Here is a 21,326-nt window from a genome sequence, read left to right on the forward strand (position 1 = left end):
TGTTATTTCCCATATTTAGTTAAATTGATTTATATTTTTGAGCTAACAAGATACCCCCTGCAGAAACAAACAGCATGGTCAGCTCAGGCTGGTTAAACTGGTTGACCATGGGCTCTTGGTTGAGCTCTTAAACCATGCGGAGGGTATGTTTGGTTTGAGTTTGATGGTTTATCTGGACTACAAGCATGAGCAACCTGACCAAGCTGTTGATAAGCATAACTATGAGGGCCAACTGGCATGACTAGCATGACCATGCTGGCCTTAAATATATATTTCATATATAATTTACAACTAATATTGTTATCCGTTACTGTTTACAGAATTTATTATAATAATTGCCATATACATTACTTTACTGACATTTCTCTTAAACTATGTCTGAAATGCAGATATATTATTTAATCTATGTGATAATTAGTATTAGCAGTATTAGAGTAATACTAGATAATACAATAATACATAAGTTCTATCCTATGGATAAAATGAATATGTTTTATATGTTAAATGTAAGGTCTGAAACATATACAGTGCTAGAAAATACTACATTCATAAAATTCAGTCATAATATTTTAGCTTAGGTTAAGGACCCAATAATACAATAACACATTCTTTTTTTTAACCCATTCTTAAACAAACAAAAAAAAATACACAAATCATTAAAAGGGTTATAATATTACAATTGTATTTGTTGTGTTTATTTGTTCATGTTTTATTATTACATTTCCCTACAGTAATAATAAGGTGACATCATGTGAAAAAACTAATGTATAGCCACAAAGCATGGGAATATGATCCTTATGCAGGGCCACTACTTATTAAGGTGTGGAAACAAGATCATTAAGTTGTTAACTTATATGGCCTTAATTATTTTATTCACATGCCTTAATAAGTCTTCCCAACTTAATTATCTTGTTCCCATACCTTAATAAAACACCCCCACAACTTTGTTATTTCATTCCTATGCCTTAATGAGTCATCTACATGACTTAATTATCTCATTCCCACACCTTAATAAGCTGTAGCTATTAATAATTTACACAATATCACTTTAGGGGTTCATTATTTGGCTGTTTCTGGTTGAATCCTTTTGTGGTTATATATTATATTTATGTCAGACTGTTGCTTCTTTGCTAGGTTTGAATTAATTGTACTGATTATTGATATAGCTTCAATAAAAATTAATTGGACGGATGATAAGGAAGACTGTGTAATTAAAATGTAGTGATTGTTTTCGTTTAAGGATTGGGAAATTTTATTTTTTTATTTAACAAATAAAAAAGTCGGCACGCTGAGTCTGAATGTGGAGATAAACAGCACAGTGTGTGTTTTATGGAGTTAGCTTAGCTATTTTAACTAGGTTAGCTATGAAGCTACGTAAACGGTGTTAGCTAGTGGTGTTGCGCTAATCATGAATACATTTTGTCTATAAGTTTTCGTGTTATTGAGTCGGCGTGTCTCTGAAAAGTTAACACTTATATATTATATTAATTTTCGTAAAATGTTCGTTCACAAAAAAACGGCGGAGAATGACGGCAAGTGGTTTTCCAGGAGGTGTCGTCAAAGTGGGTGGACCGTTTTTTTATAATTGCAAAATAAAAGTCTCTTAAATACGTTTAAGATAGAGTTAAATCTGTCATTTATACATTCTAAAAATAATATATGTTCACATATATGCTCTGTTTAGACTCGTTGTTATCTATATGTGTTTTGAAACACATTATATTGATTAAACTCGGTTCTCTCCGCTGAGCTTTTCTTTTGAAATCCTCTCTCCGCTGTGGGCGGATGCGGAGTGTGTTTCTGCGCTCGGTGTTTCACACTGTTCCGCGGTGATGGCGGTCAGCAGCAGCGGGGGGATTTCACGGCTGATTCGGCTGCAGGATTAGATGTGATTTCCATGGGCGAGCGAACTTCTGCGCTAGAAATATTGTGATTTAATCTTTCCCGTTCTGAGAGCTGAAAGGACCAGCGGTGTGACTTGGCTCGGCTCTGCGCCGCTTAGTGAAAATGGCTCCGGTGCAGATCGGCTCGGATGGCCAGCTGGTGCCCGTCGGGGGTCCGACTTCAGCACCGCAGCCCCCGCCTGCCGCTCCGGCGACACAGGGGGTCAAACTTAGCGTTCTGATCGAGTTTCTGCTCCAGCGGACCTACCATGAGATTACACTGCTGGCTGAACTGTGAGTGTTTGAGCCGCTGCTCAGCTAACCTAGCTAAAACTAACTATAGCTAGCTAGCTAGCTGCTGTTCCTTCAATGAATAGACCAAGCTGGTTAGCTTGAATGCTAACTAGCCTGCGAGCTAACTTCACTAGTAGATCAGTCAGTTAGCTACGTTAGCTAAATACAGTTTTCACCTAGTTAACTGTTAAATTAAGCTTACTTATCTGTCTACCTACTTAAGTCAGGGTGGAAGTTTATTTATTACTTCTAAAATGTAAGTGTTACAGTTTCTTGAAACTTTAAAAAGAAAACTTCATTTAGACTGGGTATCTTGATAGCTTAGCATTTAGCCAAAGCAGAAGTAATACTGAGTCCCAACACAGGTCACATTTACAATTATACAATTAGTGAACTAGTTATTCTAGCAATGTATCTGACATGTGTATGATTTCTACAAGTTGTTTTTTACGGTCTGTATAGGTAAATTAATATGAATAGCTAGTGCAGTCCAAGTTTGTGGTCTTTCTAGAAAGTATAGCTAGCTGATAGACTGTTATTATCACAGCCTTCAGAGCCAGTTAGCTGCTAACCTACTGTCAGTGTGATGTTTTCCAGCACCAAACACTGAGAGAACCAAGAGCTAGAATGAACTGCAGGGATCCCCTAAAGTATACGTTCATAACATGTTTATTCTGTCAGCTAAACTAAAGTGCACCTAAATTAAGGGAACTATTTATTGAATTAATGGAATGATATGGAATCTATATTAAAGGTGGGCAGTATATATAAACAAACACACACACACACACACACACACACACACATATATAAAATTGTCAGAGGGATTCTCAGTAGATAGGGATTGTATTTCTGTCTTTTACATGAATTTAAAGTGCAAATATAAAACAAAATAGCAGCAATGATTATAGCAATGACTGCATTGCTAAAATCAGATGCCGCTCTCTCCATCTCTATACTGTGTCTAAACACCAATACAGACCTTATTTTGGTTAGAATCATTTATGGTTTAAATTGGGTAAAGATGTTGAAGATTTATGTGATATGAAGTGATTTATTTGTGTAACTCTTTATTATTCTTTTTTCTTTTTTCTCAAAGACTTCCACGGAAGACAGACATGGAAAGGTAAGTTACTGTATATTTACAAGAACAGCATTTATTAATGCCTGTAGGAGTCTTTGGATCTTTTCATACTACTTTTTCTTGCTTTTATATTTTGCAAATTACAGATCATAACAGGTATGAGTGTCTGTTTCAACAGGAAAATTGAAATAGTGCAGTTTGCCAGTCGAACGCGGCAGCTCTTTGTGCGGCTGCTTGCTCTTGTGAAATGGGCCAGCAATGCTGGAAAAGTGGAGAAATGTGCGGTAGGTTGAATTCAGAATGAGTCTCATTCTTAATCACAGCCAGTATGTTATGCAGCTGGTCAGCCTTGCCGGCTCAGTGGTGCTGTCCCTGAATCTGTAGGTACTTTCTGTTTATCAGGTCAGTAGGTTATTTCTGATCATTTTCTCTCCCGCTGTTTACAGATGATTTCAGCATTTCTGGACCAGCAGGCTTTCCTGTTTGTTGACACAGCGGACCGGCTGGCATCTTTGGCCCGGGATGCGTTGGTTCATGCCCGCCTGCCCAGCTTTGCCATTCCATTTGCCATTGATGTTCTGACTACAGGGTCATATCCACGTCTTCCCACTTGCATACGGGTAAGTGGTGGTCGATCACAGAAATTGTAAATGGTGGTAATTGTGTGTTGGTTTTGATGAGAGGAATTAGTGTAGACTTTTGTTAATAGAACTGGGCACACAGATCAAATGAGAACGTGATTCTTCAGTTGTATATGTTTCTGATGCTTTTGACAGACTGAGAGGGACAAAATATGGAACTCTTTACCAATTAATATCCGTCAGGCATCGAGTATTATTAGCTTTAAAAGGCAGCTAAAACAATCCTGTTTAGCTTAGCGTTCTACTAGTTCTGTTGTTCTTATTCTTATTTTATAATTTTTGTTTACATTTATTTTATTCTATATTTTATTTCAATATAAATGTCTTATTTCCTACTATTTTTTTATTATTTTTAACTTTTTATTTGTTTTATATTACTTTTTATTGCAAAGCACTTTGAGCTGCATCTTATGTATGAAAGGTTAAGAGCTGAATCTTTATTTAAAAGCAAATAAAAAATAAATCTCCAAGCCGAAAGTTTTTTCAATGCTCAGATTCTTGCAAATATCTACAATGTTATTCTTGAATGAAGAAATTTTATGTAGCTTAGGATCTCCTGAGTATAACATCTGACATGGTATGAATGGGAATGATCATGACATTCTTGTAAGATAAAAGGGGAAATGTGAAAGTACCGCTTTGTAAACTTTTTAAACTGAGTTGTACTTTGTTCTAAAGTAGAATGGCTTGTATTTTAGGACAAAATAATCCCTCCAGACCCGATCACCAAAGCAGAGAAGCAGACTACACTGAACCAGCTAAATCAAATCCTTCGCCATCGACTTGTCACCACTGACCTGCCCCCTCAGCTGGCCAATCTGACCGTGGGTAGGTTCTTCTTTCCCCATTCTCTCACTGGTAAAGTCAGCATCTGTTACAGTTTGATATTTTGATCTTTGCTAAACTTGTGTGCTTGGTCTGTGTGTATTTTAAGCGAATGGGCGGGTGAAGTTCAGAGTGGAGGGTGAGTTTGAAGCCACGTTAACGGTGATGGGGGATGATCCAGACATTCCCTGGAGATTGCTGAAGCTTGAGATTCTGGTTGAGGACAAGGAGACAGGAGGTGTGTGCATGTACATATACATACATACTCTGTGTGTGTTTTTGTAAATTGGCCAAACCATATTGTTTGCTTTTATTTTTAAGTGTTCAATTTCAGTTTTAAAAAGATCTGCTGTTTCCTTTTTTAGATGGTCGAGCTTTGGTGCATAGCATGCAAGTGAATTACATCCATGAGCTGGTGCAGTCCCGGCTGTTCGCAGATGAAAAGCCACTCCAGGACATGTACAGCTGCCTACGTATCCTTTTTTTTTTTAACAGTGTGCTCCCTAACCTCTTATTATGGCACCTTTAACACACACACCCTTTCAAAGTAGGTCAATATGATATAGGTTTATAGACTGAAGTGTTTTGCAGCATAAACTGGCTGCTGTTTGCAACTATGAAAATAAAAAAACAGTCGAATTAAAAACTGTTAAAATCCATTGGTGATATATTTTAATAAAATGGAAAGTTGATGTCTCTGGTATATTTTGCATTGTGTGCCTGTTAATTCACATTACCACAGTGGGCTGTAGGCCAAGTCAGGCTGAAGCTGCTGCAAAAGGTGCAATGCCGGTCTGTGGCTGTGCACAAAGCATTGGCATTAGCTGCATTCCGGTAAACTCTGTTATTGGCTGTGTTTTTGTCAGGCCACATTCACTCTGGCAGGGGTTCTCAAAGTGGGGTCTGTCCAGATATTCAGCCCATCCCAACAGCCACTGGGAGCCAATATAAATTGAACCAAAAGAAACACATGAAAAGCCAAAACATCGCCAGGCTCATCACCCTGTAAATCAGCTAAAAACAATTTTGATTGCATTGGATTTTTGTTTTTTCTTTAGTAAGATCAGAAGCCTGGATTGTGCTTTGGCACTGTTGGGAACTCATAAGATCTCAGGCTGTAACCAGATAAATACTGTGCTATATATTAAATTAAATTGGTTTACTCTTCACTTACTGTAATGAATGGGTCTGCAAAGAGGCACAAAGATCCATGGCAGTCACTTTGTAATCCTTAACTGGTTCTGCTTTAGACTCTTTCTGCCTGTCCCTGCAGCTGGAGGTCCTACACTCTCAGACCCTGATGCTGATCAGAGAGCGCTGGGGGGACCTCGTTCAGGTGGAGCGCTACCTTCCTGCCAAGTGCCTCACCCTGGCTGTGTGGAAGTAAGATCAACATGCTGTGCTTTTCCAGCTGTTTTTTTTTATTTTGTTATTTGTAACATGCTGTTAACTGTAAATGAGGATGCCTTAAAGCTTCGCCAATGATAGGAGGGTGAAGACTAATGTGTACCTACACCAACACATGTGAAATCAGTCACTGCCTCTTTACAAACTGCCTCTAATGCAGCATCACTGGGTAGTAGGGCTGCAACGATTAATCGGTATAATTGACAATGCCAATTATTTAAATTTGTCGACTAGTCACTGTTTGTAACAGAACCGCATTACACAGTGCTGGGGACAGAAGTGCATTGGGAGATTGGAAGGCTCACTTACACAGTTTATACTCATCTTAGTTTGTGTCTCCAAAAGTGTCCAAACACAAAAGAATACATATTTACTCACTAAATAGCAATGCCTTCCATGTTTAAACAACATCTAGACATTTACATGTCTTTTTTAATCTCACATTCTCCTGTTTCTATCATTTGTAGAGATGGAAAACTAATCATATATTCATCAGATTAATCAGATTCATCAGATTAATCGGCTACCAAAATAATCATTAATTGCAGCCCTACTGCGTAGACAGCACACACAAAGTGCAGCGCCCCAGCTTTTTTTTTTTTTTTTGGCCTAACTATGGTATTGCTCTGAAGAATTCAGTAATTATAAATTAATATAAATTGTCTCAAAACATCTGCCTCCTTCAGTCAACAGGTTCTGGGTCGTAAGACAGGCACAGCATCCGTGCACAAAGTCAGCATCAAGATCGACGAGACGGATGGATCGAAGCCATTGCAGATTTCCCATGAGCCTCCACTGCCAGCCTGTGATTCCAGACTAATGGAAAGAGCCATGAAGGTAAAGGCATTTCTGACTACGCTTCTCCCACAATGGCTGTGATCTGTACCGAGTACAGTTAAAATGGAGGACAGGAAGCATCCCAGGATTGGGACTTCTCAGATTTATAATTTAAAGTACAGATTTAGAGTTTTATTAATACATTGTTATAGTGTTACTTTTTTATGTTAATAATATTATTAGTAGTATTAGGAATATTTAGTGGCAGAGTGTGGTAGGGGCAATGTTGTTTAGTAAATTTTTCCACATGCAGTGAAGTCAGTTAACAGAAATAGTGTGTGAATTTGAACTTTAGAAATCGTACTAGAAAAATGTTCAGTATCCATTGCCTTTATAAGCGTAGATAACCTTAAATAAAAATCTTTATTTTGTTATGTTTTTTTCTTCTCTGCAGATTGACCATCTCTCAGTGGAAAAGCTTTTGATCGACAGCGTTCACGCCCGCTCTCACCAGAAGCTGCAGGAACTCAAAGCCATACTGAAGAGCAGCAACCCCAGTGATAACTGTAAGACTTTCTGCTTTTATGCCTCAGGAAGCCTCTAGAAAGGTGTAGTTAGGATCTGCCAGAAGTGCATCAGAACAGTTCTGGACACTGAAAGTCTTTGTTTTCTCTGCAGCGTTTATAGAGACTGCTCTTCCTACTCTGGTCATTCCAATCCTGGAGCCTTGTGGGCGTTCCGAGTGTCTTCACATATTCGTAGACTTGCACTCGGGAATGTTCCAGCCGATGCTGTATGGAATTGGTAAGAATCTGTTGCTTTCTGTCCAATAAATTGTTGCATCTATGTTGGATAAGTTACAGTAGGCACATTGCTTACTTCATGGGTAAATTGCTTGATTAATTAGAATGAACTATTGATATTTTTAAAAAGGTGATTTAAACAAAACTGATTTAATGAGAGACCTTACAATTACATAACTCTTAATACATAACTAATTACCTTGATATTTATTTAAGACTGGACTGTTTACAGTGGCATGGAAGAGTTTGGGCCTAGTCAAAATGAGTTCCTTTTAAATAACTTGTCTTTTAAAGATTTGTTCATCTTTTAAAAAAATAGTTAAAGATGAACTCAGTGTTGATGTAATTTAGGCCTGTCACAATAAACAGTTACTTTTCATTATTGTCCCGTAAGATTAACAATTTGTATTATCATTATAACAGTGGCATGAAAAGACAATCTCATTGGGATTAAAATATAAAAAAAAAAATCTAAATAAATAATAATAAAATAATTAATGGTCAACATACTGCCTTATTTACATTATCGCGTAACACATTAGACAGAAATATATATTTATATAATAATGCACAAGTAGCATTATTGTGATTTTTCTGTATGCCACAATTTTGGCTGTCCTTAAGAAAAGAAATAATTAACCTAATTAGTAGTACATAAATACTGTATTCCCACAAAACAAAAGCAAGAAATAGCAGTTCCTTATTAATGCTTACAGGTTTAGATTGATATGTTGTGTGCCTTCACATGTCCCAGTACCTTTTTTTTTTAAGGAAAGACCGCTCAACAGTATCACAGAGCTTTAAATCAATCATCAAAATATAAATTAATTATAATAAAACATCTTTCAACTGCTGATGTTCTTTTGTAAATGTTTTCCAGATCAGTCTATGTTGGATGACATTGAGAAAACCATCAATGATGACATGAAGCGCATCGTCACGTGGTTGCAGCAGCTGAAGTAAGCACTGACGGCGAATCCTTCCTATTTCCTTAATATACAGACTATGGGTTAAAACATTACATAATGCTGAACTCTCTCTCTCTCTCTCTGTATCTGTCTCTGTCTCTGTATCTGTCTCTGTATCTGTCTCTGTATCTGTCTCTGTATCTGTCTCTGTATCTGTCTCTGTATCTCTCTCTGTATCTCTCTCTGTATCTCTCTCTGTATCTCTCTCTGTATCTCTCTCTGTATCTCTCTCTGTATCTCTCTCTCTGTGAATAGGTTTTGGTTGGGAGAGCAGAGGTGTAGGCAGTCTGTCAAGCATCTCCCCACACTGTGTACAGACACTCTGCACTTATCAAACTCCGCCTCTCACCCTGTGGGCAGCCTATCGAAACACCGTCTCTTCATCAAGCTCACTCGTCTTCCACAGTACTACATCGTAAGAGCGTGCTTTTCAGTGTGGAGTTCTCTGTAGAACGCAGTGGTGTCTCTTGTTTCTTGTTTTGCCTCTGTGGTCTAAAGCTGGGTTCGTCTTCACTTCTCAGGTGGTGGAAATGTTTGATGTGGCAAACAGCTCCACAGAGCTGCAGTATAAATACTATTTCCTGTCGGTAAGTCAGTTGGAGGGGGAGGATGGGCTGCCCTGTGCTCTGCTGCTACAGCAGTTCAAGCCCAACCTGGAGGAGCTCGTGCAGGATCTGTCTTCTGGAAGGATGCTCCGGCCTGGGACCAAGAGAAAAGTATGTCACTTGTTACAGAGTATAACTAGAATAGATTAAACGAGTTTATAATTTTGGGACAGTAAATAGGGGGTCAGCAGGTAATTATTCTGCTGGAGAATCCCTCCTTTAATGCCTAACATGCAGCCATGGTCTATATGTGCAAACATTATATTAAATTAAACATTGTTATGAGTGGGAAAAGGGAAAACCGTTGTGTGATTGTCTTTGTTTGAGGTTATCAAATTATCTTTTAACTTAATTATTTAAAAGATCTATTAACTGTTTCATTCAGATTATCTATTGATTGATGTGTAGAACACATTTATTTCTATGGGCTTTTGTAACTTCTGTGAGTGCCTGTGTAGAATTTGTAATTTTTGTATAGCATTACAGAGAAATTAACCTTTGAATTTAACCCATCCATGACTGTTTATTTCAATAAATTAATTCAATAAAATGCATTTTATTTGCCGCAACCGACCTAGAAAAAAGTAAATAGCCTTCATCATACACCTACATAACAAAAAAATAGGTTGAATTTCTAGATATTCATCTTTTTTTTTTGTATCACAATAAAGCTGAATTCATCATTTCTCACAAGATTGAATTCTTCACAAATATTTATAATGAGTTTATTGCAAATTTAACAGATTTTCCAATGTTAAAAAAGTTAATTATGCATGGTAATTATAGAATAATTTTATATAAACTATTTATTAGTATACTAAGTTGTGGTATTTTTCTACATGCAAATCCAGTCCCACTCTCACATTTACTGGATTGGTGAACTTCACACTCTTTATGCATGATATTGGTATTTATTCCTGCAGTGAAAAATATCGAGAACATTTCCTGCTTGGTGCATGTACTTCATGTTAGTTTTATATTTCATTTAATTGTATTTATTTTATTGCAGCTGTCAGGAGAGCAGGGTGCTACTGAACCTAAAAAACCCAAGCGCTCAGGAGAGATGTGTGCCTTCAACAAGGAGCTGGCCCATCTAGTAGCCATGTGTGACACAAACATGCCCCTTATTGGCCTCCGCAGTGAGGTAAAGTATACGCATAACTGCAATTGACTGTTTTTGTTAAATACAGTACTGTTTAAATATAAAAAAAACATCATGCAGACATGAGTTTATCCCGTTAGTTCATTCGTTATTCTGTTTTTTTTTTTTTTTTTTTTTTTTTTTTTCCCCCTTCAGCTGAGCAATATGGAGATCCCTCATCAAGGTGTCCAGGTTGAAGGAGACGGCTGTAGCCATGCTATTCGCCTTCTCAGGTAAGTTTAGAAATGCTGTTTTCATATATTTTATTTTTTAGTGTATGGTTGTGAGATTTATATATACTAAAATGCATTATCAAGATTTGATGACCCCCTTAATTGAAATCCTCCATCTCTAACCAGGGTACCACCTGCTAAAGGTGTCAGTGAGGAGACGAGGAAGGCTCTGGACCGCACTCTGCTGGACTGCACCTTCAGACTGCAGGGACGCAATAATCGGACCTGGGTGGCAGAGCTGGTCTTTACCAGCTGCCCCCTCAACAGCACCTCAACTAAAGAGCAAGGTAAGATTATTTTTTAGTTAATGAAGTATTGTTTGAGAACAACAGGATCTAGATATGTAAAAAAAAAAAATAGGGGTGTCAACATTAAAGTGCTAACTTATGCAATTAATTTGAATCAGTAATGCTTTTTTTAAAATACAATTAATTGAGAAAATAGCCTGTAGAAACACACACAAACTCCCCAGAACTTCTCTCCCTCTCTCTTTCTCCCTCTCTCTCACACACACACACACACACACACACACACACACACACACACACACACACACACACACAGAAATCAGGCCTCACAATCATCCTATTGGTCGCGCTGAACATGAACATTAACAGATAAATGGCGTAAAAACAGAACATGATTCTGGGGTCATTTAACATAGAAATCAATGAAAGAAATAGATAAAAATACACAGGACATTTTTAGGGGTCCTATACTTACCTTCATTGTTTTATTTACATTTAAATATCCACTATAAAACATGCATCTGAAGTAGAAGTGTGATTAATCACAGAATATTGTTGTAATTAATCTGATATTTTTTTTTAATCGATTAACACCGCTAATAAAAATGCTTAATAATAAATATGCATGTCTGTGTATTTGTGCAGCCTCCACGCGGCATGTCTACTTGACGTACGAGAATCCGCTATCGGAGCCAGTGGGAGGACGGAAGGTGGTGGAGATGTTTCTGAATGACTGGAACAGCATCAGTCAACTGTATGAGTGTGTGCTGGACTTCTCTCGAGCTCTGCCTGGTAATTACCTTTTTCATATTAAATTGTATTAACAATAGACCAGGAATTTGGAATTAACTAGCTGCGTTACTCTAGTTAACACCAACTTGATTAATTCCAATGTGTCTCTTTTTCACTCCTGCAGAAATGCCCTCGTTTTTGAGCTTATTCTCTGAAATCCGGTTATATAACTACCGGAAACTGGTTCTCTGTTACGGTAACACCAAAGGCAGCTCAGTAAGTACATACAATTTGTGTATTTGGTGCTCATATTTGACAATATTGATTAAATAAATGCTCTTTCTGATGCATGGTGGAGATGAGATGCCTGTAACTTTGTGCTGTTACTTCTTAAGGTGACAATCCAGTGGAACTCCGTGACCCAGCGCTTCCACCTTGCTCTGGGTACGGTTGGACCAAACTCTGGCTGTAGCAACTGCCACAACATTATCCTCCACCAGCTTCAGGAAATGTTCAACAAGACCCCCAATGTGGTGCAGCTGTTACAGGTTTATATCTTTTGAGATTGCGCTCTGTATGTATGATCTATGATGCAAACACTTAGTCAGACTCCTAGCTGATTAACAGGAACTTTTCAGTCTGTAATGTAGCATAAAAACACTAAAATGTGTGTCCAGTGGCCTCCTAGGACTAGGATTGAAAGACTCTGCTCTTCCAAATCTCTATTTTAGCTATTTAAAGTATTGCTATGAAAAAAAAATGTATATACATAACTATATATAGGCCACTTCAGTTTCTGAATCAGTTTTTTCTTATTTTGCTTTCTGGTTTAAAGACCTATGTTTGAGTAAAATGAACATTGTTGATTTATTCTATAAACTACTGACAAAATTTCTTCCAAATTCCAAATAAGAATATTGTCATTTGAAGCATTTATTTGAGAAATGTGAAATGGCTGAAATAACAAAAAAGATGCAGAGCTTTTAAATAAATTAATATTCATAAAGTTTTAAGAGTTCAGAAATCAATATTTGGTGGAATAACTGTGGTTTTTAATCAATTTTCATGCATCTTGACATGCCATATTTGGCTTAGTTTAAAACATAATTGCAAGTTAAGGAAAGTTTTCCATGTCCTATGAACTTTTGATGTAATAGAATATTGATATTGTATCATATTGCAATATTTTGGCCACACTCACAACAACTAACTGTAGACCCAACTAATCAACGATGAAATTAGTTGCAATTAATTGGTTAGTGTTGCAGCCCTAATATGTATATTATGTTCAAGTTCTTGCCAATACACAGCCCTAATTTTAACTCTTTTATCTGTTTTTCCTTGTTCTTCAGGTGCTGTCAGACACACAGGCTCCATTGAATGCCATCAACAAGCTTCCCACAGTACCCATGCTGGGTCTAACCCAGAGAACCAACACCGCCTACCAGTGCTTCTCCATCCTGCCTCAGTCACCCACCCACATCCGCCTTGCCTTCCGAAATATGTACTGCATAGACATCTACTGCCATAGCCGTGGTGTGGTGGCCATCAGAGATGGTGCTTACAGCCTCTTCGATAACACCAAGATCGTTGAGGGCTTCTATCCAGCTCCTGGACTGAAGGTAAAGAATTTTAACACCCCTAACTGGATACCCCTCTTAAAAGTATATATCTCAGCTATGTACAAAAACAAGCAAGCGAAGATATCTTATCATCTCACACTTTGTTTTATGAATCTGGATTTTAGTGTTTGCATGCAACACAGTTATGATGCACTGAGACATGTAATATTTTTCCTGCAGACATTCTTGAGCATGTTTGTGGACAGCAACCAGGACGCGAGGCGACGCTCAGTCAACGAGGACGACAACCCTCCCTCGCCAGTGGGCGTGGACGTCATGGACACGCTAATGCCACACATGCAGCCTCAGCAGCCAATCAGAGGCCAAGGGGTCTACCCTCCACTTACATCTCCACCCAATTCGTACCATGGCAACGTTGCTCCATCGCCCTCCATGATGCCAACACAGTCACCTGGTAAGCAGGAGTGTCTGGTTAGTTTTTTGTTTTGCTTTTTAAAGCAAATCCTTTTTAATTGGCCTCTGCTCTCTTCATGCCATAAACGCTTGGCATTCCTCCATGGTGATTGGTACCTAAAAAGAATAAGATAGCATAGATGTAGAACAAGGTCCTCTTGTCATCCTTCCACCCATTGCAAATGCAGTTTAGCCATCCATCCAGCTGGCTGGCTAGCTAGCTTGTCTCTGTGCAAACATATAAACATGCATGCGTTTGTTGGTCTCCGTATGTTCACGTCATCGCGTTGACCCCACCCCCAGTAGAACGCTGGATTGAAGCATGCTTAAAATCCTGTGCCTGAACTCATCTCAGCCCTGGGGCCTGCCGCTGCTGTCCTGCTCTGGCTTTATTTTGTGTGTTAGAGGCAGCGTGTGTGTGTGAGGCAGCGTGTGTGTGTGAGGCAGCGTGTGTGTGTGTGAGGCAGCGTGTGTGTGTGTGTGAGGCAGCGTGTGTGTGTGTGTGAGGCAGCGCGTGTGTGTGTGTGTGTGAGGCAGCGCGTGTGTGTGTGTGTGTGTGAGGCAGCGTGTGTGTGTGTGTGTGAGGCAGCGTGTGTGTGTGTGTGTGAGGCAGCGTGTGTGTGTGTGTGTGAGGCAGCGTGTGTGTGTGTGTGAGGCAGCGTGTGTGTGTGTGTGAGGCAGCGTGTGTGTGTGTGTGAGGCAGCGTGTGTGTGTGTGTGAGGCAGCGTGTGTGTGTGTGTGAGGCAGCGTGTGTGTGTGTGTGAGGCAGCGTGTGTGTGTGTGTGTGAGGCAGCGTGTGTGTGTGTGTGAGGCAGCGTGTGTGTGTGTGTGAGGCAGCGTGTGTGTGTGAGGCAGCGTGTGTGTGTGAGGCAGCGTGTGTGTGTGAGGCAGCGTGTGTGTGTGAGGCAGCGTGTGTGTGTGAGGCTGCGTGTGTGTGTGAGGCTGCGTGTGTGTGTGAGGCTGCGTGTGTGTGTGAGGCTGCGTGTGTGTGTGAGGCTGCGTGTGTGGGTGTGTGTGAGGCTGCGTGTGTGGGTGTGTGTGAGGCTGCGTGTGTGGGTGTGTGTGAGGCTGCGTGTGTGGGTGTGTGTGAGGCTGCGTGTGTGGGTGTGTGTGAGGCTGCGTGTGTGAGGCTGTGTGTCATTGAGTGAGACAGACAGAGAGACATTGAGTGAGACAGTGAGTCAGCAAGACAGACACAGTAAGTGAGCGAGACAGTGAATGAGCAAGACATTGAGCGAGACAGACAATAAGTGAGCGAGATAGAGACAGACAGTGAGGAAGTGAGACAGAGATATTAAGCGAAACAGAGAGCCAGTGAGTGAGACAGAGAGACACATAGTGAGTGAGCGAGACAGAGACATTGAGCAAGCCAGAGACACAGTAAGTGAGACATTGAGCAAGCCAGAGACACAGTGAGTTTGCGAGACATTGAGCAAGACAGAGAGACATTAAGCGAGACCGAGAGACCTTAAGTGAGCATGAGAGAGACAGACAGAGAGAGACAGACAGAGAGACAGACAGACTGTGAGGAAGTGAGACAGAGAGACATTGAGCGAGACAGTGAGTGAATGAGATGGAGAGAGACAGTTAATAAACAAGACAGAGATATTAAGTGAGACAGTGAGTCAGTAAAACGTTGTGAGACATTAAGTGAGACATTAAGTGAGACATTAAGTGAGACAGAGTCTTGTCAGCAGCTTTCCAAGGCCACTGATCAGTTGATTGTGTGCAGGGAACATCCACGCAGCCAATTCCCCTAGTGGAGCTCTGCGGGCCCCCTCGCCCTTCGGCCCCACTCCGTCTCCCTCCTCTCTGGGTATTTCTATGGGTCAGACGTCCAACTTTGCCAGCCCGCATGGTAAGTGCCTGAGGGGGCAGAATCCTAAGCTTGGTGGTGGCCGTAATCACTCTTAATGATGCAGAGGAACCCTGGGCAGGCTGAGAGAGACAGCTCTGTGGGCTACAGCTGGGATTCTTTCTTGCGGGCACTGTGGGGAAAGGGTGGTGTGGGAACTCATTTGTTACTAACTACACTGCATGATGACCTCACTAGAATTTGATTTCCAGATTAAATGGTGGTGGTTTTCTTTACTAAAATCTATTATTGTCTGGTGCCATTAAGAAATCCTTGATCAAACATGCATGTATGTCGTTGTATGGAGACCAGGAGTATTTAAATCAACTGATAATCTTTATTTCTATTAGGGATGCATGATTACATTAGAATTATATAAGAAGTGTCAGAGGGGAAAAAAAAGAGTATTTTGTAACATGATGTATATCCAGACAACACTTTTTTTTTAAGTAGCCAATTTGGAGCCATATAGATATAAATGTGTTGTTTCTTTATAAGAATAAACATGCTATGGTGTTGTTTCATGTATAAATTTGTGCATCCCTAATATCTCACACATGTAAGTGCCTGAAATTCTGTGAATATTTTCTCAAATATTCTCATCGTATATGTAATGATCAAGTGTATGTGTGTAATATTAAGGAGCATTCATAACCATAGATTGTGTGTGCCACAATGGAACTAGGATATTTACTTATGATAAGACTGCTTTTAAGAGCATAACTGCTGAGCACTTGACACTTTGTCTTAAAACACAGTCTCATGTTTTTGTTCATGCTGGCTTTGACTGAAATGGAACACAAACAAACGTTTCTCAGTCAATTTGCCTGTTTATCATATTTTTTAAGTAATATTTATGGACGTGCACTGTAATCCAAGTGCTGCAGGTTCAAAACCTCAATCATGCTGTTTTCCATCAGCACCTGGAGTCTGAGAGAGCAAAATTGACCTTGCTCTCCCAGGAGCAGGTTGATATAATTTCATCTGCACGTCATTTGTAGTGTGATGACGGTCAGCACATGCTTCTGTTTACTGATGTATCAGAGCTGGAGAGCTGTGCTTTCCTCTGTGCTGTGTGCTGGCTGCCTAGTGATACTGCATCAATGTCATTTTGTATAGAGGAGGTAGCCGACTTTTTACATGGTTCTTTGTGAAATCAAAAGAGGAGGTTCTATGGTATTGCACAAATTGCTATTTGTAGTATCTTTATTATTAAGATTGTACAACATCTTTGTATAGCTATTTACATTTTCATTATGACGTCTCATTGTTTTACAGAGCTTTAGTCTCAGTTTTTGATTTTCTGCACAATAAGTTGTAAGAATAAGGCGGATGTTCAATTAAATCTCTCACTCTTTTACTACAGGAGCTCTGGACCCAAGTTCGCCATACCCAATGGTGTCTCCCAGCCAGAGGACGGGCACGTGGCCAGGCTCTCCACAGGTCTCTGGCCCATCACCTGGGGCTCGTATCCATGGCATGTCACCTGGCAACCCATCTCTTCACTCTCCCATTCCAGATGCCTCCCATTCTCCTCGTGCTGGGACCAGTGAGTAGACCACCACGTGGCAGTGCAGAAAAAAAAATAGTGTACAACCTGATTAACATAATGAATGCTGGTTCTTTGGTCTGAGTATTTTGCCACTTTTTTCATGTACAAAATATATTATATTACAATACATTAGCCTAAATGTTTTTTAGTTTTGCTTTTCAAAGAAAACGCTATTACTAAACTTACTAAACAATTATAATTATAGATATTGAATCTGTTTTAATATCCCAGCAGACAAACCAACAAAGCACACAATACATTTGCCTCAGTAGTGCTATTTTAATTAGAATTTTACCTCAGTAGTTTCATTAGTGGGCTCTGTATTATATCTTAAATTAATAAGTAATTGTTTGGTATAAATTATTAAGTCATTTATTTAGTATTAATCATTTTAGCTGCCACATACTTGGTGCATCCCTAGTAGTATTTGTTCCCTATTGGTCTGTTTACATTGCTTGTTTAAAGAGTGCCATTCATTAGTGTTCTCCTGACTATAGTACACATGTGTTTGTCCTTGTTTAGGTTCCCAAGTGATGCCTACCAGTATGCCTCCACCTCGTAAGCTACCTCAGCGTTCATGGGCTGCCTCCATTCCCACCATCCTCACCCACAATGCCTTGCACGTGCTGTTGCTGCCCTCTCCCACAATGTGTGTGGTGCCAGGACTAGCTGGCAGCTACCTCTGCTCTCCACTGGAGCGCTTTCTGGGCTCGGTCATCATGAGGAGGCACCTGCAGAGAATCATTCAGCTGGAGCAGAACGTGAGTTCCTTTGCGTTTCTTAATTTCTTAGGAAATTAAGTTAGATCCACAGTGATTACACAGCTATCGGCCATCGGTGGCTGGAAAGGTGCATAATTAGCTTTTGTGTTTGTGAGTGAGGATGTCTGTCTGTTTTTTCTTCACTCAGCACAAATCTTCACTCATAGGTGGCTGTTGGCCAGTTTTACTAAATGTGTTAAGTTTGGTTACAAGGAGAGTTAGGGCATTATTTAAAAGGCGAGACCAAGCTGGTTAGTGAAAATTGGGTCCAGAAGTTTTCCAAAAGCAGTGTGTAAGACTGGTGGATATGAACTTTTCTTTTCATTATTGAGGTCTGAAATCTTTTCATTTTCTGCAATAAAAAATGCTCTAAATGACAAAATATTTATTTGAAATTTGACAGAAATGTTGTCTGTAGTTTATTGAATAAAACAACTATGTTCATTTTACTCAAACTGTGTTTCTCTAACCACAGTTACTCCTTCCTTTTCACAGCTCACCATTGTGAACTCCAATGAGCCGGGAGTCATCATGTTCAAGACAGAGGTGCTAAAGTGTAGAGTGGCTCTTAACCCAAAGAGCTACCAGACTCTGCAGCTGAAAGTGACCCCTGAGAATGCTGGACCCTGGTCACAGGAAGAACTGCAGGTTCTGGAGAAGTTCTTTGAGACCAGAGTAAGAGAAAAACCTTCTCCAGCTTTGTTGTTTAGCAGAGAACATGATCTATTGGTGCAGCTTGTTTTGCACTTGTAGACCAGAAAACTGCTGAAATATCATTAACTGAATTTGATTGGACTGAATCTGAAATATTTAAAAGCTTCTTAGAATTAATGCAATGCTTTCTAGTGTGAAAATAATACATTGTGATTTTTTTATGTGAAAAATACAAAAATCTGCTTGTGTTTATTTATTCAGGTTGCAGGACCACCCTTCAAGTATAACACTCTAAATGCCTTTACGAAGCTGCTAGGGGCTCCCACCAATATCCTCAGAGACTGTGTTCGGATAATGAAGCTTGAGTTGGTAAGCACAAACCTGGCTGAAACTCAAACCTGGCTTTTTTATTATGTCTTTTTTTTGTGGTTATCGTAAACTCTTCATGTCCTTTCCTGCAGTTCCCCGAACAGGCGGCCCAGCTGAAATGGAATGTTCAGTTCTGTCTGACCATCCCACCCAGTGCCCCTCCTATTGCCCCTCCTGGAACCATTGCTGTTGTGCTCAAGACCAAGATGCTTTTCTTTGTAAGTATGGGTGTGCTACTTCTAGACTCTAGAAATGTAACTGCATAATTGCAAATATTGTGTTTAGTGTTTAATAGAGAAATATGTCTTTTATACATGTATAAATGTGTGTTATCACTGTTTATTGAAAGATTTTGAAAATATGATCATTATAAACACTCTGAGTTAAAATGGTTCCATTGCTGCTCTGTTTGTAGCTGTGCTGTTTGGCTTGTAAGCGCTGCATCGTTGCTAGGTTACCTGTATGTGGCGGAGTAATGCATGGAGAACTTCGGTTACAGTGAATTACCGGTAGATAATGGCACTTCTAGAACGCCTCTAAGCCAATCACATTGCAGGGTTGGCACTATCTGTGGTATAATAAGCATTTAAACAAGCTGTGCATGCAGAAATACCCAATAAAATATTGTGACAATGCTTTCTATAAGAAATAGAGGGAAAAAATGAAGTGCAGTTGAAGACTTATGTCCCTACAGGGTTCTAAAACCAATAATGGAAAAACTAAACTGTAGGAAAAATCTCCCATCAATCTTTAAATCTCTTGAGTAACCAAACTGTTGTTCCACAGCTCCAGCTGACGCAGAGGCTGCCAGTGCCTCAGGAGCCCATCAGCATCATTGTGCCCATTGTATACGACATGGCCACGGGGCTGACGCAGCAGGCTGATATCCCCCGACAGCACAGCTCCTCTGGCGCCGCAGCCCTCATGGTCAGCTCCATCCTCAGGAGATTCAACGAGCACCACCCAGCCCGACCAGGTAACCACTCCAGCTTTCGTATTCACACAATTTTAGAGCGTGTTGGTCTCAATGTTTTCTTTGCATCTATTTTACATCTTTAACATAAGATGTGTACAGTTAATGAATGTATGATTTTTTTTTTCTCTTATAGGTGAATGCACCATATTTGCCTCAGTTCATGAACTCATGGCTAATCTCACACTGAATTCTGGAGGACGGCCGTAAAAAAAGAACTCGGATCTTTTCCGACCGCTTGCTGTAGGAACATTGGAGTTCTAACCTACAGCCAATGAACATTTTTCTTCAGGTGTACAAACTTCTGTCATTAAAGGAAGAGAAAAACTGATGGATTACCTTCTGCTTTTCTATCATATAAAGAGCATAAATAAAAGAATGAAGGACAGCACATCTGGGAATGTACTTCTTGAGAGTACCACGCATACTTCTACAAATTCAGGACACGATTAAGAAAAGAGGACGCTTTATTTTTGTTCAATGCACTTCTTGAATAAAGGTTTGAAATGAGAAAAAAGGATTGTTTACCTTCAACTGTAAATTTTTATTATTTTAAAGTCTGCCTTTAAGAAACTAAGCAGTTTGCAAAAAACTTTATTCATTTTTTTATATTGCGAAATATCAATGCTGTTGATATTGGGGATGTATTGTTTATTATGACACTATTTAATGTCCTTTTTTATGTCATAACTTTGACCTCTCTCATTAAACCTGTCATGCTGAATACTGTTAAGCTTGTGACAGAATTTCTAAATAAGCCGTATTTTATTATGACTGCATTTGAATCGGACGTAAAAAGTAGCCTATTCTTGTCTGTCTTTATTACTGTTGAATAAACATTTGAAAATGTTAGGGTGTCTTTTGTGCTACTTTCCTTAGAATGAAGTCATCTTCTAAATGTTTGGTCCAGATTTTGAATGCAGTGTCGTTATACTGTATGTTCTCTGGTTTATGTTGCAGCGTGAAACGCAGTCTTAATTTTAAACATCTGGATCATACTGTAGGCCAACTGTTTTAATGACATTTATAGTGGTTTCCATTAAAGTGCCTTCCAGCTTCAACAACTTCATCTATATTAAAGCCAATAAGAAGAACAGAGTCCTGACCATGTAAGCTTTGCTAAGTTTTTCCCCTAGACCCTAGGCTGGTGTGCACTGCAAAAACTTGTACCTGTTTGTATGCTTGATATGTATATTATGCACTGTAGAAAAGTGCAAGGCAGTGGATTTTTTTTTTTATGTTTTAGCAAAGTATCAGAACCTAAACCTGAACCTAAAGGTAATACCTGAATTTAATGTATCATGCACTGCCATTATTTGGCTTTTTCTAATTAATCCACAGTTAATATATTAAAAGATCACTGGACCACTCAGAGCAACGATTTTGCTTGAAAAATGAATAAAATATTAACATATTTAAAGCCATAAAAACAAAAAAAAATGTGTTTTATGGTATTAGAATAAAATACGCCACATATTCTAGCAT

At 39.3% G+C, this 21,326-nt stretch overlaps 1 protein-coding gene across 2 annotated transcripts; it reads left to right on the forward strand.

The window, feature by feature from the left end:
- The first annotated feature begins 1,800 nt into the window (after positions 1–1,800).
- Positions 1,801–20,693, forward strand: med14 (mediator complex subunit 14). Of its 2 annotated transcripts, XM_007227853.4 has the most exons (30): positions 1,801–2,177; positions 3,277–3,303; positions 3,440–3,545; positions 3,708–3,881; positions 4,601–4,730; positions 4,837–4,965; positions 5,093–5,200; positions 5,978–6,110; positions 6,821–6,971; positions 7,366–7,477; positions 7,590–7,715; positions 8,595–8,673; positions 8,938–9,097; positions 9,204–9,398; positions 10,297–10,431; positions 10,585–10,661; positions 10,788–10,948; positions 11,555–11,701; positions 11,826–11,917; positions 12,037–12,189; positions 12,994–13,263; positions 13,444–13,678; positions 15,410–15,535; positions 16,899–17,081; positions 17,607–17,845; positions 18,341–18,520; positions 18,761–18,868; positions 18,961–19,086; positions 19,655–19,844; positions 19,978–20,693. In XM_007227853.4, the coding sequence occupies exons 1-30, from the start codon at positions 2,008–2,010 to the stop codon at positions 20,049–20,051; spliced, it is 4,296 nt and encodes a 1,431-aa protein (XP_007227915.2). In that variant the 5' UTR covers positions 1,801–2,007; the 3' UTR covers positions 20,052–20,693. The 2 variants fall into 2 exon arrangements, with proteins under 2 accessions (XP_007227915.2, XP_007227916.2); XM_007227854.4 differs by lacking the exon at positions 15,410–15,535.
- Positions 20,694–21,326: the final 633 nt, after the last annotated feature.

This window comes from Astyanax mexicanus, chromosome 11, assembly GCF_023375975.1.
Source record: "Astyanax mexicanus isolate ESR-SI-001 chromosome 11, AstMex3_surface, whole genome shotgun sequence".
Taxonomy (NCBI): domain Eukaryota; kingdom Metazoa; phylum Chordata; class Actinopteri; order Characiformes; family Acestrorhamphidae; genus Astyanax; species Astyanax mexicanus.

Coding starts and splice junctions, on each gene's coding strand:
- med14 (XM_007227853.4), top strand. CDS start 2,008: ATGGCTCCGGTGCAGATCGGCTCGGATGGCCAGCTGGTGCCCGTCGGG. Junction 7,716..8,594: donor GCCGATGCTGTATGGAATTG/GTAAGAATCTGT, acceptor AATGTTTTCCAG/ATCAGTCTATGTTGGATGAC. Junction 10,662..10,787: donor CATGCTATTCGCCTTCTCAG/GTAAGTTTAGAA, acceptor ATCTCTAACCAG/GGTACCACCTGCTAAAGGTG.